Here is a 22,610-nt window from a genome sequence, read left to right on the forward strand (position 1 = left end):
ACTGCCTGTGCGGCAGCCCTGGGGACCCCGAGAGTCTTCAGGAGGTGGAAATGATTGCTCAGACCTTTTATTAAACAGACGCTCTGCTCGGTGGGCAGCTGGACAGGCTGGTGGGTGCAGGGAGGAGCCGTTCCCGTGTATTTAACGTGCCACGTGTAATGCCTGTCATCGTTCCGTGGCTCCATATGGTCGTTTTCTTTTTAATATGAAATTTATTGTCAAATTGGTTTCCATACAACACCCAGTGCTCCTCCTAAGAGGTGCCTTCCTCAATTCCCATCCCCCACCTTCCCCTCCCTCCCACCCCCCCCATCCGCCCTCAGTTTATTCTCAGTTTTTAAGAGTCTCTTATGGTTTGGCTCCCTCCCTCTCTAACTTTTTTTTCCCCTTTCCCCTCCCCCATGGTCTTCTGTTAAGTTTCTCAGGATCCACATAAGAGTGAAACCATATGGTATCTTTCTCTGTATGACTTATTTCACTTAGCATCACACTCTCCAGTTCCATCCACATTGCTACAAAGGGCCATATTTCATTCTTTCTCATTGCTAAGTAGTAGTCCATTGTGTATATAAGCCACAACTTTTTTTATCCATTCATCGGTTGAGGGACATTTAGGCTCTTTCCATAGGAGGATGCTGGGCTCACCTCATCCATATGGCCGTTTTTAAAGCCCTGCTGAAGTGTAGGTGTTTCCAGTGGTCATGAAGCTAATCCACGCGGCTCGTCAAAGCTCAGTCATTCGCTTGAAAGTGGCAGGTGACTTGGTGTGGTCAACTCTTGGGAAGCATGTGAGACCAGGCCACGCCTGTGGTTGGTCTGCCCTGAAACCTCACTGCTCAGGACCCCCGGATCAGGCATCTGGATAAACGACTTGTTGGGGGAGCGTCTTTCTCGTCTCCAGCTCGGGTGTTTCCTTCAAGAGCCCCGCCTTGTCACAGGTTGTACAGTAGAAAGAATCCAAACACACATGGCTTGATTTCCTAAACTCAACACAGAGCTGTCACAGCAAAACCCACTTGTGAAGCCCCAGAGATGAGCTGCACAAAGGGTCTGGTTCCCAGTGGGCATGGTCCCGGTGGGTGCGGTCCCAGTGGGCATATGGCTGCTACAGGCATTGGAAATACAGAGGAGAAGGCAGTTCATGCTTGCTGAACTAGGCAGTAAGTGTTCCTGAAGAAGGTGAGCTTTGAGCTACTTTCTTTTAAAGTTCATTTATTTATTTTGAGAGAGAGGTGGAGAGAGAGGGAGAGAGAATCCTAAGGAGGCTCTGCGCTGTCAGCACAGAGCCCGACGCGGGGCTGGATCCTAGGAGATCTCTCATGAGATCTTGACCTGAGCCAAGATCAGGAGTTAGATGCTTAACCTACTGAGCCACCCAGGCGCCCCTGAGCTACTTTACTGAAAAGGGGCAGGACTGAGTAGGCAGAGAATGGACCCTCAGGGGTGGGGGTGAGCTCAGGGGTGGGGGTGAGCTCCGGGAGCAGCCAGGCGCAAGTATAAATTACGGGTTCACAATTAATACACCTAAGGCGTGTGTTTGGGAAGAGCTTATATTCAAGGAAGACAGAAAGTGATGTGGTTTCTTTGTTTTCGTTTTCCTATCCCATCGTACTGTTAGGCTGTTTTCTAAGGAAGATAGGATTTCCAGTTACAGTCATTGATTGTGGCTCCAAGGGAGAAGCATGTGTGTAATCTTTTCTTCAAAGATTCTGCCATTTACCAGAAATCCTGTGCTGGAGCCACAGCCTCGCGAGGCAGGCTCCCGACTGCTGGCAGGGTCGGTGGCACGGCAGACCAGGAGAAGGACAGAGCCTCTCTCCAGCTACCAAAATAGACCTTGGCTCGCAAACACAGTCTTAGGAGATCAACGTGAATCATAAAAATCATTCACGAACACCGTGCCCCTCTTAGCATCTCCAGACTTGACGCTTCCTAAATATGAACTAAAACAGGCCCTCCAGAATCTTCAAACACCTTCACATGAGTTCTTGAAATGACAGGAGACTTTGTGACACCTCGCTGATTAATGGTTGGGTGAGTTGGTTAATAGTTAATGACTTAACTCGGGCATACGAGAAGTAATATCCCGTATTGATAGTTCATTCCGATAGCCAGTAGCTCCTTAATTAGGTCCGTTTCTGCAAACTTTTAGCCATACAAACCGGAACAGATTTTTCACAGTGTAAGTGCCAGACATCAGTAACTTTTCTCTCCTTGTCAATTTATTTGTGAAATACTGTTTTTAAAAGTCCAAAACCAGGGGCGCCTGGGTGGCTCAGTCGGTTGAGCATCTGACTCTCGGTTTTGGCTCAGGTTATGATCCCAGAGTCATGGGACGGAGCCCCGCATCGGGCTCTGTGCTGACGGCGTGGAGCCTGCATGGGATTCTCTCCCCCTCTCTCTGTCCCTCCCCAGCTCGTGCACACACTCTCACTCTCTTTCTAAAAAGAAAAAAAAAAAACTTAAGTACAAAACCATAGAAGTGACATCTCGTGTCTTGTCCCCTTCCTCTGTGCCCTGCCAGACTGAAGGCTTTTCCGTGCCAGCTGGTGGATAAGATTGGGTAGCCATGGGTCTTTAGCTCAGCGTTTAGAGTCCGTGATCCCTGGCTGTATACGGTGCCGTCCAGCCTGTACCTGCACAGACACACCGCGAACCTTCCACCTTACTTGGGGTTGGCTCAGTGTCCGGACCCCGTGACAATTTTGAGTCATGATTTTTAAAAGTCTCCTATGTAGCCTATTACAACCCATCTGCACTTTCGTGCTATTTCCAAGTTTCACACTCAGCATGAGTGTCCTTCTCCGTTCGTGCCATTGCAAGGGTGTTTTTGAAAATGAGAGAGCTGAAGGCAGGTCTCGTGGCCCCTGCAGAACTCACTTGACCTTGACCCTAGTCCTTTGACTTAACACCTTGACCCCAAAGCTGCAAGTCACTGACCTCTGTCACCTGAGGAGAGGTCATCTTGTCTTTGCTCAAAGTGAGAAAAGGTGGCTCCAGGTGAATCCTGGGGGGGCCAAGCATTGAGTGCCATCTTCCCCTTGGAACGGAGGCTGCTCCGAACCGTGAGGCGTTCACATGGTCTTCTGAGCCTTCTCGTGAGCAACCAGGCTGATCCCGTCGGGGCTCTTCAGAGAACGTAAATCACAGTGATGCCATTTGTCTCCTTTGGATAGTTTTTCCTTGTGTGTCGGTTCTCCCGGGGGAATAAGAGGGAGAAGGTGACATGGGAAATGGACTTTGGGGCCCTTGCTGTGTTCTGTCCGTCACGTGGACGTGGAGGAGAGAACGTGGACGGAATCTGTTGACATTTGAAAACTTCAGAAACCACGTTAGACACGCGCCAGAGGGTTTGGCCCCCCCATGTCTTCGTTCCTGGGGACAAAGCCTACATCTCAGAAATGGCAGGAAAGTGAAGCCAGAGAAGGAGGTCCCCGGCCGAGCGGCCAGTGCACAGCCGCTCTGAGGTGTAGACTGGGCTGCGAGAACGCAGACACGTGGCCCTCGTCTGCATGGACTCGACCTCCGTTAATGAAAGTGAACAACCGCGTGGGATCCATTCAACAGTAACTGCAGAGTCAGCCGGTCGGGAGAAAGTGCCGAGGCTGTCACAGCACGGGACACGGTGCACGGCACTTGCCCTGGAGGTGAGCGGGAAGCCGGGCTCCGTGCGGGAGGCGCAGGGAGGGCAGGGACCGTGCGGGGAAGCAGCAACGGCCGAGGCGTGGAGCCCGTCCCCGGAGCAGAGGCCCCGTCGTGTCGGCCCCGTGGGGGCGCCTTTTCCGTGGTCGCGGCCGTGGGCTCTGAGGTCGGGCCCGGGACTCAGGAGCCCGGCGCTGCCCCCACCCGGCAGTGTGGTGCACCGTGCTCATCGGCGCAGGGGGTAGGTGGCCGCGGTTCTCGTGGGACGGGCTGACGCCGTGTCGGTAAGTTGGCTCAGCCCTGGGCTCCGCGCACGGAGTGGAGACCCGCAGGCCGAGTGCGCTGCGATGACGTTGGCTCGCCGCCGGCCGCGGCTACGAGGACGTTCTCCCGAGGGTGTCGGGGACCTAGGGGCGGGCAGGGGTCTCGGCGCGCTCCCGCCCTTGCCCACCCCTCGGCTGTCTGTCGGGGGATGCCCCGTTCTGGAAGAGAGGGCAGCTGCTGACCCGGCGTCGACGCTCTGGCCACCGCGGCCGCTTCCCCGAGGGCTCGGCTTCCGGGGCAGCGCCGGGCAGGGGTGTGGGCGCCCCGGGTGCTTTGGAGAATGTCCTGCACAGCGTGTCAGAGCCGGGCCGGCCGGGGCTGGGCTGTCTGGAGCCTCTGCTTGAGTTCCAGGCACGCGGTCGGCCTCACTTCTGGTTTCCCTCGCCTCCTGAAAGAATGCGTGTGGCTTTTAGTCGGTTTACGAGCATGATTTCAGCATGACTTTATTGTGGTTTTACAGAACGGGCTCTGCGATGTTTGACTGCGGGGAGCCGTGGCTTCCCGCGTCTCGGACGTCCCCTGGCAGCACGGGCCCTGCTTCAGTGACTTGCGGTGAAGGCCCGATGCCACCAAGTGCAGGGTGAATGCCTGTGGCCGCAGAGCAGACAGCCTGGCCCCCGGAGAGTGGGGGCTGCCCCTCCGGCCCTCAGCGACAGCTCGCTGAGCCCCCTCTATGTCAGCGGTGAGAGCCGCGTCCCTCAGGTGCCACGGGGCTGGTCAGAGACCTCTGGAGTTTTACAAGGCTCCCTCTGTGGTCCGTGGTCCGGGTGATGCAGAACCTAAAGGGCAGGACGAATATTCAGCGACGTAGTGTCTCGCTGGGAGACGTAACGTGCAGGAAGCACGGCGCCCGTGCCCGATCCTGCAAGGCACAAAGCGGATGTTTGTGTCTGTGTGCACGACGGGGACAACGGGACGGGGGGACCTCCGTCGGCCGTGTGTCCTGCTGTCCGGGTTAGCTGTTCTTGGCCAAGCACAGATTCAGTGGCTGTGTTTTGGAGAGGCTTCCAGACTCCAGGCCGTTCCAGACGGCAGCTCAAGGTCGGGAGAGCAGCGTGGGTGTTTCAAGCGGAGCGGGATGCAGGATTACGCGCTCACAACATGTCAGAAGGGCTCGGGACAGAGGGCGAAGGCTGCCACCTGGGCTCATCTGTGTTGCTCGTTTCCGAGTCAGGAAGCCCCTGACCCTGCCGCTGCTATCTGACAGGACTGCGTCGCGCGCCAGGAAGCCGCGAGAAGGGCCGAGTCGGGTGGTTGCACCCACCGCGAGCCTGCCCCGCGGCGGCCCACTCCCGCCTGCACCGGCGTCCCTCACGGCACCCGCTCCACACGGCTGCCATGTGCCGGTTAGCGACGAGGAAGGTGACAGAAGTTGTCTTCATCCAACCTTCCGGTGCTAGGAAACACTTCCCCGCTCTTTTCTGGTGAGGAGTTTAGTGATGGCTCTTTGCAATCACATCAAGGTCATTGGTGCTATAAAATATGATTTACAAGCATATCATAGATTGGAAGCTTACTTTTTGTGACGGTCAAGGTTCACAGTTTTTACACATACGGGCAGTCTGTCTCGTGCTTAAGGCTTGTGTTCTTTCTTCACTTCCTCACAAAGGATATGAAAGAGGCAATAACGAGGAGCAAACTATTGGAAGTAGAAATAAATGAGCTAGTAGTTTAAGAAAGTTTTCTCTAGGGGCGCTGCGGGGCTCAGTGGGCTAAGCCTCTGACTTTTGCTCAGATCACGATCTCACGGTTCGTGGGTTTGAGCCCCGTGTCGGGCTCTGTGCTGACAGCTCAGAGCCAGGAACCTTCTTAGGATCCTCTGTCTCCTTCTGTCTCTGCCTCTGCCCTGCTTGGGCTCAGAGACTCTGATCCTCGAGTCCCACAGGCGATGGCCCAGTGCCGATTTCCAGCACACGTCATGGTGACGAATCAGAGCACAGTCGCCAGCCTGTGAAACTCTTTGTTTAGAATAATGAGAAAATGTTGGAAATACGGAAATATGAAAATAAATATACAAAATAAGTACAGAGAAGATAGAAAAACCAGAGTCAATACGTAAGAGTCGAGATTTTGTTTTCATCTTAAGATTGGAAAGCTTCGTGGGTGCCTGGGTGGCCAGTCCGTTAAGCATCCGACTTCGGCTCAGGTCACAATCTCATGGTCTGTGAGTTCAAGCCCCGCGTCGGGCTCTGTGCTGACAGCTCGGAGCCTGGAGCCTGTTTCGGATTCCGTGTCTCCCTCTCTCTCTGCTCCTCCCCTACTCACACTCTGTCTCTCTCTCTCTCTCTCTCTCTGTCTTCAAATTTAAATAAACTTGGGGCGCCTGGGTGGCCAGTCCATTAAGCATCCGACTTCGGCTCTGGTCACAATCTCATGGTTTGTGAGCTCAAGCCCCACGTTGGGCTCTGTGCTGACGGCTCAGAGCCCGGAGTCTGCTTTTGATTCTCTCTGCCCCTCTCCAACTTGTTCTCTGTCTCTCTCTGTCTCTCAAAAAATAAGTAAATGTAAAAAAAATTATAAATTAAAAAAATTTAAAAGATTGGAAAGCTTCGTGCTCTCCCCCGAAGGCTGTGTTTGCGGGTAGGCCCTTGCTCGTGGCCTCCAGTGTGGACTGAACGATGGTGAGTAGGCCTGGGCCTCGCAAAAGTCCTAATGAGGAGGTGCTTCTCAGTGGCAGGGGACTTGTGCCTCACGCCTTGTCTCGGCACAGTGCTCAGACCCAGGGCCGGGTTGTACCCTCACTTCCTGCTGTGGCCGCAGGACAGAGCCTTGAGTCCCTCTGTAGGACAGATGGGCTTTCAGGACTGAACCTAAGCCCGTGTCCTGCAAAGGACGTTCTCTGCATACTTGCTGTGTAGACTGAGGCCCATTTAACCCAGGCCGGGCCCCCCAGAGTACCGCGTCCTCCCTGATGCCCCCTGAGCTCCTCCCTGGACCACAGGCAAAGCCCGGCCCCCTGGGCCCCCACAGTGCACATGGGACACTTGAAGACCATAAGTCGGATTGTGTCATCCTATAAACCCCCCGAAGGCTGGTTTCCCTGTAGGTAAAGTCCAAGCTTCTTCCAGTGGCCCCCGGGACCCCGCAAGCCTTCGGGGGGTCCTCCCCTGTCCTGCTGCCCTCCTTCCCTCAGAGCAGCCCAGGGCCACAGTTTTCCGAGTGTCTCTGCTCTGTACAAGCATCAGTGTGTGCGATATTTCCTTCTTTGCTTTGCCAGAGTCTGTGTTTTAAATGATATCAAAGCAACTTTATTTCTTGTTTTTATTTTTTATTTATTTTATTTTTTATTTATCTTAATGTTTTTATTTATTTTTGAGACAGAGAGAGACAGAGCATGAGCAGAGAAGGGGCAGAGAGAGAGGGAGACACAGAATCTGAAACAGGCTCCAGGCTCCGAGCTGTCAGCACAGAGCCCGACGCGGGGCTTGAACTCATCCACTGTAAGAACATGACCTGAGCTGAAGTCAGATGCTCAACTGACTGAGCCACCCAGGCGCCCCTATTTCTTGTGTTTATAAATGGCCGCCTACATCAGTTTCCTATACATTTGAAATAATGAACATACAAGCAGGCAGCCAAAACTTCCTGCCAGTCACTGTTAGATGCTCGAAAATCGATTCGTGTCGGTACCCCTGACACTTCCCACCCCACAAGGCCACTTAAAAACGCAGGACCTGTCAGTAAGCCTGGCCCCTTCCACTTCCCTGGCCCAGAAGCCCATGCAGTCACCTGTTGGTCAGTGCCCAGCCCACACCCGGGTGTCAGTGTTGGCTGACACGGGTCCAAAAATATGGATGTTGTCATGTGACGCTTTCTCTTGATGATGTCCGAGGAAACCTCCATCATCCTGCTTCTTTTTGGTGGCAGTCCCGAGCGAGCCAGGGGGCAGGACGGACGTGAATGCTACTTAATGCACAGGGCGGTTTTTGCATGTGACTGAGGCAGCATCCTGAAGATGCATGTTTGTATTTGAAAGGAAAAGGGAAAAGAAGAAATTCTAATTTCTATATGAAAAGCTATTTTTTATTTATTTTTATTTATGTGTTTATTTATTTAAATTTTATTTTTTTTAATTTACATCCAAATTAGCATCTAGTGCAACAATGATTCCAGGAGTAGATTCCTTAGTGCCCCTCCCCCATGTAGCCCATCCCACCCTCCCACAACCCCTCCAGCAACCCTCAGTTTGTTCTCCGTATTTAAGAGTCTCTTCTGTTTTGTCCCCCTCCCTGTGTTTATATTATTTTTGTTTCCCTTCCCTCATGTTCATCTGTTTTTTCTCTTAAAGTCCTCATATGAGTGAGGTCATATGATTTTTGTCTTTCTCTGACTAATTTCACTTAGCATAATACCCTCCAGTTCCATCCACGTAGTTGCAAATGGCAAGATTTCATTATTTTGGTTGTCGAGTAATACTCCATTGTGTGTGTGTGTGTGTGTGTGTGTGTATATATGTATATATGTATGTGTGTCTATATATATATATATATATATATACATATATATATATATATACACCACATGTGTGCGTATACATATATATATATATATATATATGTATACACACCACATCTTCTTTATCCAATAATCCATCCATGGACCTTTGGGCTCTTTCCATACTTTGGCTATTGTTGATAGTGCTGCTATAAACTTGGGGGTGCTTGTCAGAATGGCTAACATGAACAACTCAGGAAACAGCAGGTGCTGACGAGGATGCGGAGAAACGGGAACCCTCGTGCACTGTTGGTGGGAATGCACACTGGTGCAGCCGCTCTGAAAAACAGTGTGGAGGTTCCTCAAAAAACTAAAAATAGAGCTACCCTACGACCCAGCTATGGCACGACTAGGCACATATCCAGGGGATACAGGTGTGCTGTTTTGAAGGGACACACACACCCCCATGTGTATAGCAGCACTATCCATACGAAAAGCTCCTATTTTTTAAAAGAAGGACATTTGATAGAAAGCAAAGAATGCGTTCACCTTGAGTCAGCAAATGAAATGATTTTTCAAGTGTCCCCGTGTAAACCAGGCTCCGAGACCCCCAGTGCGTGCGGCAGACGGGGCGGCTGGCTGGGCCCGTCCGCGGCTGCACTGGAGCCCGGGGCACGGCCCTGTGGCCCCAAACCAGGATTAGTGCTCAAGTGTCTTCACGGAAATCACACTGAGCACCGAGGGTTTTACTTGGATTCTGCAGACAGACACAGGATCAACAGCATCGTCAGGCTAAGCTGTAGGCTTTGTTTGGCCACAGATTTATAAACAAATTGCTGCAGTCATTCTCTCCCAGCTTTGAAAAGGGCAGTCTGGTTTCCTCTCCCTGCGATGTTTCTCTAAGTGGCTGTTAGCTGTGTGCCTGTGGACAGCAGGACGCTCGCCCTGCCTGCTCCCTGCGGGGCCGCCCCTGCGCTCCGCGGGAGAGCTCAGTCGTGCGGACAGCTGTCCCCGTGTGACTTTGTGTCACGTCGCGGAGCCTGCAGGCTGTGGTTTAACCAACACCAGATCTAGGGCAGCCGTCTAGCCGCCCCAGGGGCCACCGTGCAGGGTGAGCAGGAGGCGAGCCAAGGAGCAAGGGCCCGGCCAGGAGTGGCCGTCCTGTCAGCACGTGGCCCCCCAGGGCTCCCCGCCGCCCCGGCCCCGCAAGCAGTCTGCAGGCCCCTGAGAAGGTCTCGGCCCTCACTGCCACCCTGGCCTGTCTGCTTCCGACCAGTGGCTCTGTCCCCGAGGAGTGTGCGTGTCTATCCGGGTCACGGCGCCCTGTCCCCGGAGAGACCACCCGTCTTCCCAGCAGAAGCCCCCGAGGTCTGGGGGCGCCTTGCTTCTGTGTCAGGCCTGTTGCTGCTTTCGTGTATTTCCAAGACCTGGTCCACTTCGTGGTGACATTTCCATTCTTGTACGTCTGTCACTTCCACGCAAGGAAAATCTGCTCAGTGGGTTCTGAATTTTTTCTGATTTCTTCTCATTTTGCGTTTTCATTTGCTTTGTCTCAGAACTGGCTTTGAGCAGCAGCCCCCATCACCCAGTGGCAACCCTCATCCCAGGGTGACTAGGACGGAGGGGGGGGTCTCCGCTCTGCTCCCGGGGGGAGTCCTCTCAGAAGCAGCCCCCAAACACCGCGATAGACACCGCGCAGACACCACAAACCCAGGCCGGCTGCTTTCTCCGGGGCCTCCCCACCTCCACCCCTCAGTCTAAGCGACCTGCGGTCCTACCCATGCCCCGACTCGCGGGGATCGTGGGACCGTGCTCCCCGAGCCCTCGTCGCAGTAAAACCCACTTCCCCACTGATGGGGAGTGGCACCCCCATTCCTGTCTCATTAGCTGTTACCCTCGGAGTGGTGGCCACGTGCTCCCAGAGTCTGGGGTAAATCAGGACTCTGTGGTCCTGTCGGCTGAGGCGGGGACTCGGGACGCTCGCTCCGTGTAGGTGACTGCGGCCACCAGGCCCAGCGCCTTCACGGGGCCTCAACAGTGTCTGTGGAGGAAGGGCAGCAGCGTGAGCAGGACCTCCTATCTGCAGGTGGACCCTGTGTGTGTGTGTGTGTGTGTGTGTGTGTGTGTGTGTGTGTGAGATCCAGCTAACCTCACCCAGAGCGCGTGTGCACGGCGTGGGACCCAGTGTGCTTGAGGACAGTCTTGCAGGTCTGGTGGCTTTGTCTTTGTGAGACGAATGCATTTCTTATTTTCTTTATTTAAAATGAAGTTTACAAAGGGGCGCCTGGGTGGCTGGGTCGGTTGAGCGTCCGACTTCGGCTCAGGTCATGATCTCGCGGTTCACGGGTTCGAGCCCCGCGTCAGGCTCTGTGCTGACAGCTCAGGGCCTGGAGCCCACTTCGGATTCTGTGTCTCCCTCTCTCTCTGTTCCTCCCGCACTCATGCTCTGTCTCTCTCTCTTCCTAACCACCCCCTTCGAGGCCCCTGTCCTCCCAGCCGGAGTGCGGGGGCTGCGGGAGGCTCCCTGGGTTTCCGAACCACGTGCGACTCACCGGCAGCCCCCAGAGGGAAGGGCTAAGCAGATCATGATGTTTTCTTGAGAAGGAACATTCTCTCAATGGTGTGTGTTTTCCCTATGGAGTAGGATCTAGTTTTTTGGTTCTATCAAAGGGGAATAACACCGCTTTTTTTCACTGTTAACAACTCCCCTCCCCCCGCTGAGGACTCACATCTTTTCTCTGATACGTGTACTTAATGAAACGCAGACAGGCCTGAATGGATGCCTGCTGTAGGCAGCCAACACATACTTGCATAATAATAACCGCAACTCAAGTGTCAAAAGGAAAACCGGAGTGTGTTTAACCGCATAACATGTTGGTCTTTGAATGACTCACCGGCCGTCTCACTGAACCACCGTCCGACCCAGGCCGAGTCTTCTGACCTCTCCAGAGCCCAGAAAGGACGCACCTGGCCCGGCTCTTGTCCTTGTCCCGGAACAGGATGGGGCGGAGTGCGGCAGGTGCGGGGGCCGGGGAGCTGCAAGTGGTGTGAGGGTGGAGAAGGGGGGCTGCCGCTAGGCGGTGTCTTGCGGGTTAATAGATTGAGGGAAGCCGAGCTGCCCGTAAGCCAGCCACTCTGCGCCTGCGGGGTCCCCCAGGCCCACCGGGACAGGCGTCCGGCCACGTCCGTCTCCAGCAGGGACCTCGCGCGTTTTCCGATGCCCGCAGGCACCAGGAATTCGTACGTAGTGTTGGCCAGTAGGGGTGCCGCCCGGGACTGCCGCTGTGGATATCAGTGCCTGCGATCTCTGAGTCCCGTGTGGCGACTTGGTAAGTGTCAGATGCCATCATTCACGAAAATCAGGACCCCACATGAATATATGTGTTGCCACGTGTTCACATGAGCTCACTGATACTAAGGTACCCCGACATACTGATTTCCAAGACATAAACATTTCTTTTCATCACAGGGAAAGATCTCTTCTATTCTGTGGGTTCTGTGAAATACGAGTAAAAAAAAAAAGATGCTGACTTTCTTTTTTTAGGTTGTCCGGGTGCCAAAAAGAATGAGTTTCTGACGAGCATTCTGGACGCGCTGTCCACGGACATGGTGCATGCCGTGTCTGACCCCTCCTCCGGCAGGTACGTGGCAGGGTCCGAGGAGGGTCAGTGAGGGTCCGAGGATCCTTGGTGATCGCCGGCTAGAAGCTGGTGCAGCCGTGAGGCATCAGAGGCATGGTCAGCATAGGAGGACCCTGCGGGGCTCATGGTGACGGAGAGGGGACCCTGTGGGGCTCATGGTCATGGAGGGGGGACCCTGCAGGGCCCATGGGGACAGAGAGGGGACACTGTGGGGCTCATGGTGACGGAGAGGGGACTTTGCGGGGCTCACGGAGACAGAGAGGGGACCCTGCGGGGCCCATGGGGACAGAGAGGGGACCCTGCGGGGCTCACGGGGACAGAGAGGGGACCCTGTGGGGCTCATGGGGACAGAGAGGGGACCCTGCGGGGCTCATGGTCACGGAGTGGGGACCCTGCGGGGCCCATGGGGACAGAGAGGGGACCCTGCAGAGCTCATGGTGATGGAGTGGGGACCCTGCGGGGCTCATGGTGACAGAGAGGGGACCCTGTGGGGCTCATGGTCATGGAGGGGGGACCCTACGGGGCCCGACAGAGAGGGGACCCTGCAGGGCTCACAGGGACAGAGAGGGGACCTGCGGGGCCCATGGGGACAGAGAGGGGACCTGCGGGGCCCAATGGGGACAGAGAGGGGACTCTGTGGGGCTCATGGTGACAGGGGACCCTGAGGGGCTCACAGGGACAGAGAGGGGACCCTGCGGGGCTCATGGGGACACAGAGGGGACCCTGCGGGGCTCATGGTCACGGAGGGGGGACCCTGCAGGACCCATGGGGACGGAGAGGGGACCCTGTGGGGCTCATGGTCACGGAGTGTAGACCTACGGGGCCCATGGGGACAGAGGGGGGACACTGTGGGGCTCATGGTCACGGAGTGGGGACCCTGCGGGGCCCATGGGGACAGAGAGGGGACACTGTGGGGCTCATGGTCACAGAGTGGGGACCCTGCAGGGCCCACGGGGACAACGAGGGGACCCTGCGGGGCTCATGGTCATGGAGGGGGGACCCTGTGGGGCCCACGGGGACAGACAGGGGACCCTGTGGGGCTCATGGAGACAGAGGGGGGACCCTGCGGGGCCCACGGGGACAGAGGGGGGACCCTGTGGGGCTCATGGTAACGGAGCAGGGACCCTGTGGGGCTCATGGGGACAGAGAAGAGACCCTGCGGGGCTCATGGTGACGGAGGGGGGGACCCTGCAGGGCCCACGGGGATGGAGAGGGGACCCTGCGGGGCTCCTGGTGACGGAGAGCGGACCCTGCCGGGCTCATGGTGACGGAGAGGGGACCCTGCGGGGCCCATGGGGACAGAGAGGGGACCCTGCGGGGCTCATGGTGACAGAGGGGGGACCCGGCGGGGCCCATGGGGACAGAGAGGGGACCCTGTGGGGCTCATGGTGACGGAGGGGGGACCCTGCGGGGCCCATGGGGACAGAGAGGGGACCCTGCGGGGCTCATGGTGACAGGGGGGACCCTGCGGGGCCCATGGGGACAGAGAGGGGACCCTGTGGGGCCCATGGGGACGGAGAGGGGACACTGTGGGGCTCATGGTGACGGAGTGGGGACCCTGTGGGGCTCATGGTGACGGAGAGGGGACCCTGTGGGGCTCATGGTGACAGAGGGGGGACCCTGTGGGGCTCATGGTCACGGAGTGGGGACCCTGCGGGGCTCATGGGGACAGAGAGGAGACCCTGCGGGGCTCATGGGGACAGAGAGGAAACCCTGCGGCGCCCATGGGGACAGAGAGGGGACCCTGTGGGGCTCATGGTCACGGAGTGGGGACCCTGCAGGGCCCACGGGGACAGCCGAGGGGACCCTGCGGGGTCATGGAGGGGGGACCCTGCTGGGCCCACGGGGCCAGAGAGGGGACCTGCGGGGCTCACGGTGACAGAGAAGGGACCCTGAGGGGCTCACGGGGACAGAGAGGGGACCTGCGGGGCCCATGGGGACAGAGAGGGGACGCTGCGGGGCCCATGGGGACAGAGAGGGGACCTGCTGCGGGGCTCATGGTGACAGAGAGGGGACCCTGCGGGGCTCACGGGGACAGAGAGGGGACCCTGCGGGGCTCATGGTGACGGAGAGGGGACCCTGCAGGGTTCACGGGGACAGAGAGGGGACCTGCGGGGCCCATGGGGACAGAGAGGGGACCCTGCAGGGCTCATGGTGATGGAGGGGGGACCCTGCGGGGCCCACGGGGACAGAGAGGGGACCTGCGGGGCTCATGGTGACGGAGGGGGGACCCCACAGGGCTCACGGGGATGGAGGGGGGACCCTTTGGGGCTCACGGAGCTCACGTATCACAGTGGGTCGAGCCAGAACCTGGGATTTCCAGTGGCTGCACCAGGCCATGGTGGGTGTGAGGCGGGAGAGGAACGGAAAGCGGGGCCCCAGTTCCGACGGCTTTATGCCTTGCAGTTGCATTTCAGAGCCATCGAGTTGATTTTCATAGTTTGAATTAAGATGTTTGGTTTCACGTTTTCAAAATACTGTGTGTCTGTTGTAGAAAAACCCAAATACGTAAGATTTACCATCTCAAGTGTACAATTCGGTGGCATTATTCACAGTGACACTGCTCACGGTGACTTGCGAAACTCTGGACGCGGGTGGTCCGGTGCCGCATAGGGGGTCGGGGTTCCGGGGCTCCGGGCCGTGCTCCCCGTGCCCTCCTGGGGGCGTCCTGATGCCGTGTGCTCCCCACAAGTAACCGCAGGCGCCAGGGGACCTCCCAGCGCTGCCTGGACGTCTCATGGCAAGCCCTGCGTCCCCCTGGGAATTAGCAGTAATTTATTTCTTTTTTCGAAGAGCTTTTTCTGAGGGAGACTCTTCCCGTGGTTACTTCCTTAGAGTGCTGGCCTCCCTCCTGAGTATCTCATCTCCTAGATCTTAAAATGCCAAACTTTTCTTGAAATCCAAGGCTAAATGTCTGGTTACCACTCCAAGATGTATTTTTATTTGCATCCGGCAGTGTCCCTGTGGTAGAAACTGCTATGTATGCCTGTGAGTCACATTTAAAGGAGTCGGGAGCCTCGGGGTCCCAGTGTCTGTAGGGCCATGGATGTGCGAGCTGACCCGCCAACCCCACGGAGCACCGAACCTGAGACCCGGGGCTTCTGTCTTCAAACGCTTGGCCGACACCAACTGTGTAATTCACACGCATAAATTCATTGTGTCGTTTGCCGTTTTGAAACCGACTTGAAATATGTTTTAAAGCCCTTTCTCTAAATTGTTTTTAAACCTCGTTATATGGAACGGTGAGTCTTTGGTGGCTTAGGCGCCGGCACCGGGGGAGTGACGGGCAGGGCACCCCTCTGGGGGGGCTGGTGCGCACGGCGTGCCTTCCGTAGACGGGCAGGGGCAGGGCGGTGACGGCTGTGTGGCCGCGGCTCCTGACGCCCTTGTGTGTTCTTGCAGGCTTTCAGAACCCGATCCCAGCCACACGCTAGAGGAGAGAGTGGTCCACTGGTATTTCAAACTACTTGATAAGAACTCCAGTGGGGACATTGGCAAAAAGGAGATCAAGCCCTTCAAGAGGTTCCTTCGGAAAAAATCAAAACCCAAGAAATGCGTGAAGAAGTTTGTCGAATACTGCGACGTGAATAATGACAAGTCCATCTCGGTGCCGGAGCTGATGGGCTGCCTGGGGGTGACGAAAGAAGAAGGTAAAGCCAGTGCCAGGAAGCGCCCCAGTAAGAGCCTTTCTCGTTGTTCTGTGCTTTGCAACGCATCGGGTCCCGACGCCCGCTCCCGCGACTTCTTACAAGTGTAGATTGTCCTTTGGTCTGAGGGCGAAAGAAAAGCACCGTGTGCCTCTTACGTGTAGCTCATTTGTCCGTAGAAATAATAGTAAATCGTCCACAAGCGTCTGAGGGAAGCCGGTTGGAAGGGGAGGAGCTGGGTGTTGTGTGAAGACAAGTGTTTTATTGTTCCCACCGCGGTGGCTGGCTTTCCAAACGTGTCCTGTCGTCCTGTGTTTGAGGTGCAAATCTGGGGACCGCATCTCGACTCCCACCGGACGTTCAGGCCGGCTTGTAAGCAGTTCGGTAGTTCCTGTTATGCAGACCCACTATTGTGATGGCTGGAAACGTTATTTTAGCCGTTTTACCGGTCGAGTGTATGTTTTCATCGGAGGCTGGCCTGACCAACCAGCTGTTGTGGAGAAAGAGGATTCCCCGAGGTGGGTGGATCCCAGCACCCTCAGCGGGAAGCATGCGTGGACCTCCTGCCTGCTGGCTGCACGGACGAGTGGGACTTGACGGCCTCGTTTGTACAGTGTGGGTGCCGGGGAGGGTCACCAATTTCCGTAACACCTCTGAGCAGGAATCCAAGTTGGATGGAGCTAGAGAATGTCATGCTGAGTGAAGTAAGTCAGTCAAAGAAAGACAGCATATGATTTCACTCCTGTGTGGAATTTAAAAAAACACAACAGACGAACTTAAGGGAAAGGAAGGAAAATACGATAAAAACAGAGAGGGAGGCAAACCATAAGAGACTCTTAAAAACAGAGCGGACTGAGGGTTGCTGGAGGGGGGGTGGGTGGGGGGATGGGCTAGATGGGTGACGGGCACGAAGGAGGGCACCTGCTGGGATGCGCACTGGGTGGGTGCGTAAGCGATGAACCACTGGGTTCTGCCCCTGAAACCATTATCACGCTCTATATTAACTAACTTGGCTTTGTGTGGAAACGAGAAAGAAAGGGGAGCCCGGGTGGCTCGGTCGGTTGAGCGTCCGACTTCAGCTCAGGTCATGATCTCACAGTCCGTGAGTTTGAGCCCTGCCTCGGGCTCTGTGCTGACAGCTTGGAGCCCGGAGCCTGCTTCGGATTCTGTGTCTCCCTAGTTCTCTGCCCCTCCCCCACTCACGGGGACCACGGTCAGTCGGGGCAGAGGGAACGGGGGAGACGTGGACAACTTCCCTGAGGTTTCCATGGGGAGGGGCACGTGAGGCAGGTCAGCAGGCTCAGGACGGACTGGTTTGAGTGATTGCAGGGGGCTCTGGGGTGTCAGGACTGCCCCAGGTTGTCCAGGACCTGCCCTGGGGTGACCGGGTGGGGGGCCAGTTGTCAGGACCTGCCCTGGGGTGACCGGGTGGGGGGCTAGCTGTCAGGACCTGCCCTGGGGTGACCGGGTGGGGGGCTAGCTGTCAGGACCTGCCCTGGGGTGACCGGGTGGGGGGCTAGCTGTCAGGACGTGCCCTGGGGTGACAGGGTGGGGGGCTAGTTGTCAGGACCTTCCCTGGGGTGACAGGGTGGGGGACTAGCTGTGAGGACCTACCCTGGGGTGACAGGTGGGGGGCTAGCTGTCAGGACCTGCCCTGGGGTGACAGGTGGGGGGCTAGCTGTCAGGACCTGCCCTGGGGTGACAGGGTGGGGGGCTAGCTGTCAGGACCTGCCCTGGGGTGACAGAGTGGGGGGCTAGTTGTCAGGACCTTCCCTGGGGTGACAGGGTGGGGGACTAGCTGTGAGGACCTACCCTGGGGTGACAGGTGGGGGGCTAGCTGTCAGGACCTGCCCTGGGGTGACAGGGTGGGGGACTAGCTGTGAGGACCTACCCTGGGGTGACAGGTGGGGGGCTAGCTGTCAGGACCTGCCCTGGGGTGACCGGGTGGGGGGCCAGTTGTCAGGACCTGCCCTGGGGTGACCGGGTGGGGGGCTAGCTGTCAGGACCTGCCCTGGGGTGATCAGGGGCGGGGCTGGTAGGCCTTAATAGAAAGCCCTGTCACCGTAGAAGTTGGAGTGTTCCATTCCTCAGGTGGCTGCAGGTGAGCCGATGTCCTGAGTTGAGGGCCATGTTAGCCACCAAGAAGAGGGCTGATGAATCCCCTCGAAATAAGCTAAAATGTGGTCAAAGTGGCCGTTTGGTCAAAAGTGAGCATTGGGGATTTAGATTCATATTTGATTCTACAACCCTTCTCTTCCTTGAAGAATTTCTCTTTTTTCCTACTGTTATTTTCATTTTCAGCTTTATTATCAGTTCCTTCTTCCTGCCACGTGTGATTTGAAACAGGTTTTGAAAAGCCAGAAAAACCTGCACATTCGGGGGAGGGTTAGTTCGGACGTTCTAAATAGGCGAACTGTCGCCGCCATCTTGTTTCCTTCATCTCTGCTCACTACTGAACAATGCATGTCTTATCCTAACAAATATCAGAAATTAAATAAAAAACAGATAACGTGGCTTTTTTCCTCAGACGTAATGAGACCCGTATATTCCCCCGGAATATCTGTATGTGTGCGCACGCACACGCGTGCCAGCTGTGACGTTTCACTACAGGATGGGGTCATGACACATCTCCTTCCTGATCACACTTAGTTTAGGAAATTATGCAACAGTTTACCTTTGAATTACTTCAACTGAAACGTATTAGCGGAAGCTGCGATCTAGATTTTCACTATTACCAAAAGAAAACAGAAAAGAAAAAAAATACCTGAAACTGTCGATAAACGATAAAAAGAAAGGAAATCTTCCTGAAGTTTTCAGGAAAAACATTCACAAAACGTTGCCTCGTTCCCTCACGAGTCTCCAAAATGGCCGTTGCACAGACACTCAGCAATTAAGAAATACTCATTTTTGACCAAATTAGCTCTTTCCACCAAATTGCCATGCTAGCCGCGTCCCTTCTAGGCGTACTGCCTGACCACAAACCGCCGTCCGCCGGGTCACCTGGAGCCCTCCGCATCACTTGTCACCAGTGACGTAAACTGGTTGCCAATGGTTCCTGAACGCTGTGCCCGTTGGGCACCTGGGCACCAGTCCCCTCTCTGTATAGTCCCCTGGGTTTAGTGAGGTAGGGCTGCCATGCTCCCTGTTGCTGGGGACAGCGCTGTGCTGTCTAGGGGCAGGGGAGGGAGGGAGGAGGGAACCCAGGAAGGTGGAGGCCCATGTTGGAAGCAGAGGAGGAAGGCAGGTGCCCGGGAAATGGACCCAGGACTGCCCGCAGGATGGGGGACGTGACCTTGGGGGCCGGGTCTGAGCTTCCCGCCTGCTCTCCCACCACGGGCCATGTGGCGAGGCCACAGGACAAACACTGTGCGTCTTGTATGTGTCTCCCTCCACCTTCCATTTCCCTCGAGGATTTGGAAAAATTGTTTTGAGCCAAATACGCTAGTTTCTTATGAGTTAAATATAAAACCAAAACGTGTCAGGGAACTGTGTTGCACCCTGCCTGGGGCCTCCTTTCCCTGGGGAGAGTTTAAGAAACACGAGTAAGAAAGGTCTCGGGTTAGTAGATGTTGCTTTGGAAGTTTGGTAAAATGAAACCTTCTTCTCCAGGTGGACTGGAGCGTTTATTGTTAAAAAATTGTACATCGTCACTTTTCGAAGCCACTGCTTATAATCTGTGCTGTCTCCCTCTAGACGTATTTTCTCATGTGAAAAGTGTGTCAGTTGATGACACTGTCCTAAAGTGATTTTGTTCCCTTCCTGAAAAGTGATATTGAAATTTTCACTAAATAAAGAGTATTTGGTTTTTAATAGTGTCTTTTTTTTTTCTTTCCTTGTTAGCCCCCAGAGTTAATGCTGAAAGCGCTTCTAATAAACAGGTAAGTATTGTTCTATTTTAGCGTTAATAACTTGTTTAATTAGAGGCAATGAAAACTCGGGGTTCTAGAGATTTGGAAAGTAAAGTACCTTCCCAAAACAGGAGAAGCCACGTTTCATATACAAACCCCAGTGTGGCCAAAAGAACCTTGCAAAATTCCATCAGAATCATCAACTCGTTAAATCATCAACTTAAAGATTTGTCTTAATTTTTTTTTTTTTTACTCTTTGAAATTTCATTTTGTTATTTTTAGAAAAAAATGGAGTCCTATTGTTTTGTGGAAATTTTTTAAAAAAATAATTGTCTGGGATTTGCAACTTATATCTTAACAATTTGTAAAGGAGATCACAGGGAGAGGAGACCCTCTGGGCATTCAGGTGAACATTTTCTTTTCATCTGGGGATCTTAATGAGACAACTCTTCTGCTCCAAAAGGGATTTTCAGCCTCCCCCAGTGTGTGTTTAGACACATGTTTCTGTGTTTCTGAATCCTGTTATCTTCACACGTGCGGGTAAAGTAGATAATTGTGTAGACTCTCCCCAGCATCCCAAGCCACACCCATCAAAGTCTAGAATATTTTCCAGAGGGCAAACGTGAGTGGGTAGGTTTCTCCCTCCCTCAAAGCCACGACAAAAAGCCTCCCTCCTTAGGACCGCTGGCCCATTCATAAAATCACCGGTTGGACCTCAGTGGACATTTCCCAAGGCATGCCCTGCATCTGGTGTGGGTTTTAAGCGGAACCGTCGAAGGCACACCTTGGATGTAATTGAAAACCATTTTGTTAGGAAAGACGTGTGATACGGTTTCCTTTGTTTAGCCAATATTTACGGCTTTAACTTTTTAAATCCTACCACAAGTCACCTCCGCTTTAGAGCCGGGCGGGCGGGTCTGAAAGCAGTCACCCCGGCCGAAACGCCCGCGGGGTGTTGTCATTACCCAGCGGTGACAATGGCCACGCACGCGGTGAACTCGGTTCAAGACGCGAGCCTCCCTCTTCAGCTATTTCCCAGAAAAAGAAGCCGGAACAGCCGCTCCTGCTGTTTCTATGGTGTCGGGATGGCTATACTGACTTCCATGCCCTGGTTCCAAGGGCTGTTACTGTAAACCGTGATTCTGGGATTAAGTCCCTTGCATAAACCAGCTGTGGCTTGCACGTGATGAAATAATGGAGGGCCGTAGATCTTTCTTTGAGGAATAAAATATTTCTGAGCGCCAAGATCTTTCACCGTCCGAGCAACTGCAGACAAGAAGCGTTAAAGGGGAGCTGGGAGGATTCAGGGGCCCGTAGTTATCCAAGAGCGAGGTGTCTTTCCTGCTCTCTTCTGCATTTCCCAGCAGGATTCAGACACGATCAGAGCAGCGCCCCCACGCCGACGTGGACAAGGGCCAGCCTCGTCTGCTCCAACAGTTGGGACGCGTTTCCGTAACTGTGAAAATACTGATGGTTTATCTTCACCCACAACTAATTGAAACAAAACTTCCCATTAGCTCAGACGCGGGAGAGACACTCTTCTTTGTTCTGACCACCTACTAGTATGTTTATCAGGGGAGGAGAGGCAGCCTGGAAGCCTCCTAAGTGTTTACGTTGATTATTTTAGATAACCAAACAGGAGCATGGATCGATTTATACTGGTAGGAATTGATACGCTTGGGAAAACAAATCTCGAAGACTGTATCTCGCTTCTCCTTTTCGTTCCAAATGGCTTTTAACTGGCAGTCGGGGTGCAGAATGGCAGTAGTTTAGGAGACAGACTTTTCAAGTTGCATTTCTTCTCGAGAGGTAAGTTAGTACATGGAAAGGATGAAAAGGAAATTTCAAAAATCAGTGATGCCTGTATCAAATTTGAAGCATGAATTAGATTCTTAAAAGTATTGGGGCGCGCGGGTGGCTCAGGAGGTTAAGCGTCCGACTTCGGCTCGGGTCATGATCTCACGGTTCGTGAGTTCGAGCCCCGTGTCGGGCTCTGTGCTGACAGCTCGGAGCCTGGAGCCTGCTTCCTAGTCTGTGTCTGCTCCCTCTCTCTGCCCCCTCTGCCACTCGCACGTGCACACTCTCTCTCTTTCTCAAAAAAATAAATAAACGTTAAATAAAAAACTAAAAATAGTTATCTTGTATAATAAATGACGGGAGGCTGCAGAACATTTAATATATTGAATCTACTTAAAATACTTAAAGCAAATGCTAATTTTTCTCAGCCAGTATGTTTCTCCTGATAGTCCTGATCACTGAAAGGGAGAGGAGGGTCGGAAGTTAACGTTGGCATCGTGTCTTTGTTAATCCTTATGCCCAAAGTGATGGAACCAACAGTGGTTTCTGTTGCATGCATTTAAAAATACAATGCAGTGCAATACAATAAAACAGAATACCAAAACCTGTTACCGATAAATAACGATTAGTGCTAGGAAGAAAACTAAACTAAACTAAAATAAAAGTAAATAAACAGAATACCAAAACCTATTATTAATAAATAACGATTAGTTCTAGGAAGAAGACTAAACTAAACTAAAATAAAAGTAAATAAATAAACTGAGCCTAACCCCTAAAAAAAAAAAAAAAATACTGCTTTTCCCCTGTTGCCAACAGGTAGATTAACGCCAGCCCTAGAAGGCAGGCTTTACTCCTCACAGATGAGGGATGGACACTTCCTAACCGTGTCTCCATTTCTGTCTTTCTTTTTTTCAGCCAAGAAAGCAAGGGTAGCGGCTCACACATCCAAGGCGGTTCCTGGACACGTGGGAGACTCCCTCACCAAAAAGCAATTAAAAAAACCCCAAAACACATAGTATTTGCACTTTGTACTTTCAATGTAAATTCACTTTGTAGAAATGAGATATTTAAACAGACGGCTTTAATCTGTGAAATGGAAGGGCTGGCTTCAGAAAACTAATCACATACAATGTATGTGCCCTCTTTGGACCTTGGAAATCTGCACTTGGTAGATGTATTTTGAGTGGCTTTAGGCTTAATTTCTTTATCCCGCACATGCTGACCTAGTAGAGCTCTTAGCCGCGGCCCCGACCCCCTGCCCTCCCCCCACCCCTCCC

The 22,610-nt window shown here is 54.0% G+C and overlaps 1 protein-coding gene across 5 annotated transcripts in view; it reads left to right on the forward strand.

Moving 5' to 3' along the window:
• Positions 1–22,346, forward strand: part of SMOC2 (SPARC related modular calcium binding 2) — a 164,778-nt gene extending 142,432 nt beyond the window's left edge. For 3 of the 5 annotated variants that reach the window (XM_078447586.2, XM_078447591.2, XM_078447589.2), the window contains 4 exons: positions 11,945–12,041; positions 15,444–15,718; positions 19,529–19,566; positions 22,249–22,346. In XM_078447586.2, coding sequence (XP_078303712.1) covers positions 11,945–12,041; positions 15,444–15,718; positions 19,529–19,566; positions 22,249–22,266 — 428 coding nt within the window. In that variant the 3' untranslated portion in view covers positions 22,267–22,346. The remainder of the gene's footprint in view (positions 1–11,944; positions 12,042–15,443; positions 15,719–19,528; positions 19,567–22,248) is intronic. The other 2 variants (XM_078447588.2, XM_078447590.2) reach the window with 1 other exon arrangement.
• Positions 22,347–22,610: the final 264 nt, after the last annotated feature.

This window comes from Panthera onca, chromosome B2, assembly GCF_046562875.1.
Source record: "Panthera onca isolate mPanOnc1 chromosome B2, mPanOnc1 haplotype 2, whole genome shotgun sequence".
NCBI classification, from domain to species: Eukaryota; Metazoa; Chordata; class Mammalia; order Carnivora; family Felidae; genus Panthera; species Panthera onca.